Below are 2,567 nucleotides of genomic sequence, written 5' to 3'. Positions count from 1 at the left end.
CCTAGTAGTGGGGGAGAACCTCCTCGGGAGCTTCTGTCTGAGCATCTCCAGGGTATGGTACTCGTTTGTAGTAGGGGGCCTCAGGATCATCATAGGCCTCCTCGTAGGTCTCATCCCACGTCCACTTCAATAACGGCTTCTCTGTGAATGTATGGATAGGCGCTGAAATGACGATCAATAGTATTGCCACTGGGAAGCCTTGAGATACCGGACAGAGAGCCTTACCAGGCCTATCAACCATCTCATCCGGATGGAAGGACATGTAGGGAATGACGGTACCTACATAGAGTGTAGCAAGGGGGGCACCGTTAGGCCTACCATCCCTCAGCCTGGTATGCATCTTGTTCAATTGGGAGTCCATTTGATGGAGAGCACGTCTGGCAAGATCGTCCTCCTCCCGGAAGCGCACGTAGCAGTTCCTGAACACGACCTGGAAGCCACCGAAATCGAAGTGGCTGTGAACGGTCGCACCTTCCCAAGCAGAAGTTGGTCTCTTCTATAACCCAGTCGTCCTCTTGTGGGAGCAGTTCTGACTCCTGCACGGTTTGGCCTGAACAGAAATATGACGATTTCAGTACTGCATCAAAGGAAACGCAGATGGGACCTTCGTAGATGCTGAAAAGACGAGCACCCGCGGGTCTGGAGAGCCTCTGGACGAGCGATCTCCTCGGGAAAGTGAGCATTGGAAACAAGGGAAGAGACTCAAGGAGATGACAACCAAATTGCTCCAAATTTCTCGCCGCGCCCCGAAAAATCTCCTCGTGCCCCGAAAACAATGTTTTGCCTTATAAACATTCTTGAGTGCCCCGAACCTATTCTTCCACTAGACCCACTCCAGAACATCTTCAAACGCGTTCTTTGAGAGTCTAATCGATAGTAGTAACGTGCATAGTATTGTGTGCAGCATCATGGCTAAGCTCCCAGTCTTGTTTGAACTTCAAACTTCGAAGTCAAAATAATTCTGTGAACTATAAAGTGGTGAATAGTTCACAGAAATTCGAGGTCAATGCCAATAAGTGTCAGAATATCATATCTGTCGGTAGACTGGTAAATAAGAAGGTATGCACCTAGATTCTATGAACTGTAGAGTGGTGGATAGCTCACACTCAAATTTGAGTGACTCAATAGTTGCTGGCATATGCTGCGCGCCGACCAGCCGAATGGATTATAGCAATATATTGAGAGCAGTCGCTCAAGAATCTTCAATATTGGACAATGTCAACACACAGTGCACAGAGTACTCATTCATTATCGATTTTGACGAGGACAGAAACGCCCATAAGGAATTGAAATACACTATAAGATATAATGTCGATAGTGTATAACATGAATCTCAAATTTCAGTGGCATATGAAAATATGATGAACAGTGAACTTCATTCACCCTACGAGTTCCAACTCCAGCTCCAGCAGCTCACAACACGATGAGAATGGACAAGTCTAGAGACGCAACATATGTCTCTATCACGAGCAGAAATTCAATGCAGTTTCCAAATGAATTTTTGCGTTGGAATTAATATAGGACTATGGGAGTAATAAATATAGTATTAATGTAGTTCCGAATAGTTATGATAGTCATAGTCGCCTTTCAAGCAGACCTACTATGACAGGCACCATGACTATCATCCAGGCTCTCGTTTTGTATAATTTTCAGCTCGATGTCCACGACCAGACATTCCACAAAACACATCACTTCCGACTCCATGGGCTCTAACTTGGTATCTCTATCTCTCATGCCGTCGGAGTTGGAGACTCTGGAGAAGGTCTCCGAAGCCTTCTCGAGCTCACCTTCTGCCGAAAGGAACCCTCCTACTGTTGATGAATAGGAGACTGGCATCCAAAAACGCGAACATAGACCTCAGGAGAGCATCACTTCGGAGGTTTTTGTGACAGAATCGAATGCTAGACTTGCTCTCGAGGCCCACTTTGTCTGCGCTGTTCGGTCAAAAGTAGGCGCAGGAGCCAGGACGGTATATCCGTCCATCGCTTCATCTGTTTCTTTAACAGGCGTTTGGGTTGGAAGGCGTGCACCTATGTCGGCTCTATCATTCGTGGCATTGACGGAAAGTACACTATCGAAGCTGCCATTGAGCAGCATCAGCCACATTGCACTGTTGGAGGTTACACCAACAAATAGACTACCTAAGAGTGCTTACCCTATAATTGATCAACTCAGCGAAGGGAGATCTAAGCCTTCTAGAAAATTCCGATCTCTGAGAAGAAGGAAACTGCTAGGAGTTGATACGGACAAGGCGTATCAAAGTACTAACAACCGGCTTTATCGGACACGCTCTAACTGTCAGCAGAACCACCGGGGCCACCCCCTGGGGCTTTTCGGGCAGAATTGTACGCCCCCAATTGGCAGAGTTGGGCCCCCCGTTCCTGCCAGTGGCAGGTTCAATCTGCCATCCTCCGAGAACAAGGCCTTGTGCATCAGTATAGTTATAGCGACGATGCTGGTCTCGAGGCTCATTGGTCGACCCCTGCTTTGATACTAGACCATGCTACTGCGGCTATGGTAAGTCCTGCCCTATTTGTCGCTAGAGTAACCCGCGCTGCCTTCGCTCT

The 2,567-nt window shown here is 47.6% G+C and overlaps 1 protein-coding gene across 1 annotated transcript; it reads right to left on the bottom strand.

Moving 5' to 3' along the window:
* Position 1: 1 nt before the first annotated feature.
* On the bottom strand, positions 2-683 carry Pmar_PMAR004959 (conserved hypothetical protein; the record flags this gene model as incomplete). Its single annotated transcript, XM_002777507.1, has 5 exons — positions 2-162; positions 226-279; positions 319-419; positions 472-550; positions 605-683. The coding sequence occupies 5 exons, from the start codon at positions 681-683 to the stop codon at positions 2-4; spliced, it is 474 nt and encodes a 157-aa protein (XP_002777553.1).
* Between the last annotated feature and the right edge of the window lie 1,884 nt (positions 684-2,567).

This window comes from Perkinsus marinus (genome assembly GCF_000006405.1).
Source record: "Perkinsus marinus ATCC 50983 genomic scaffold scf_1104296951558, whole genome shotgun sequence".
NCBI classification, from domain to species: Eukaryota; Perkinsozoa; order Perkinsida; family Perkinsidae; genus Perkinsus; species Perkinsus marinus.
This window is presented reverse-complemented; position numbering and strand designations above follow the sequence as displayed.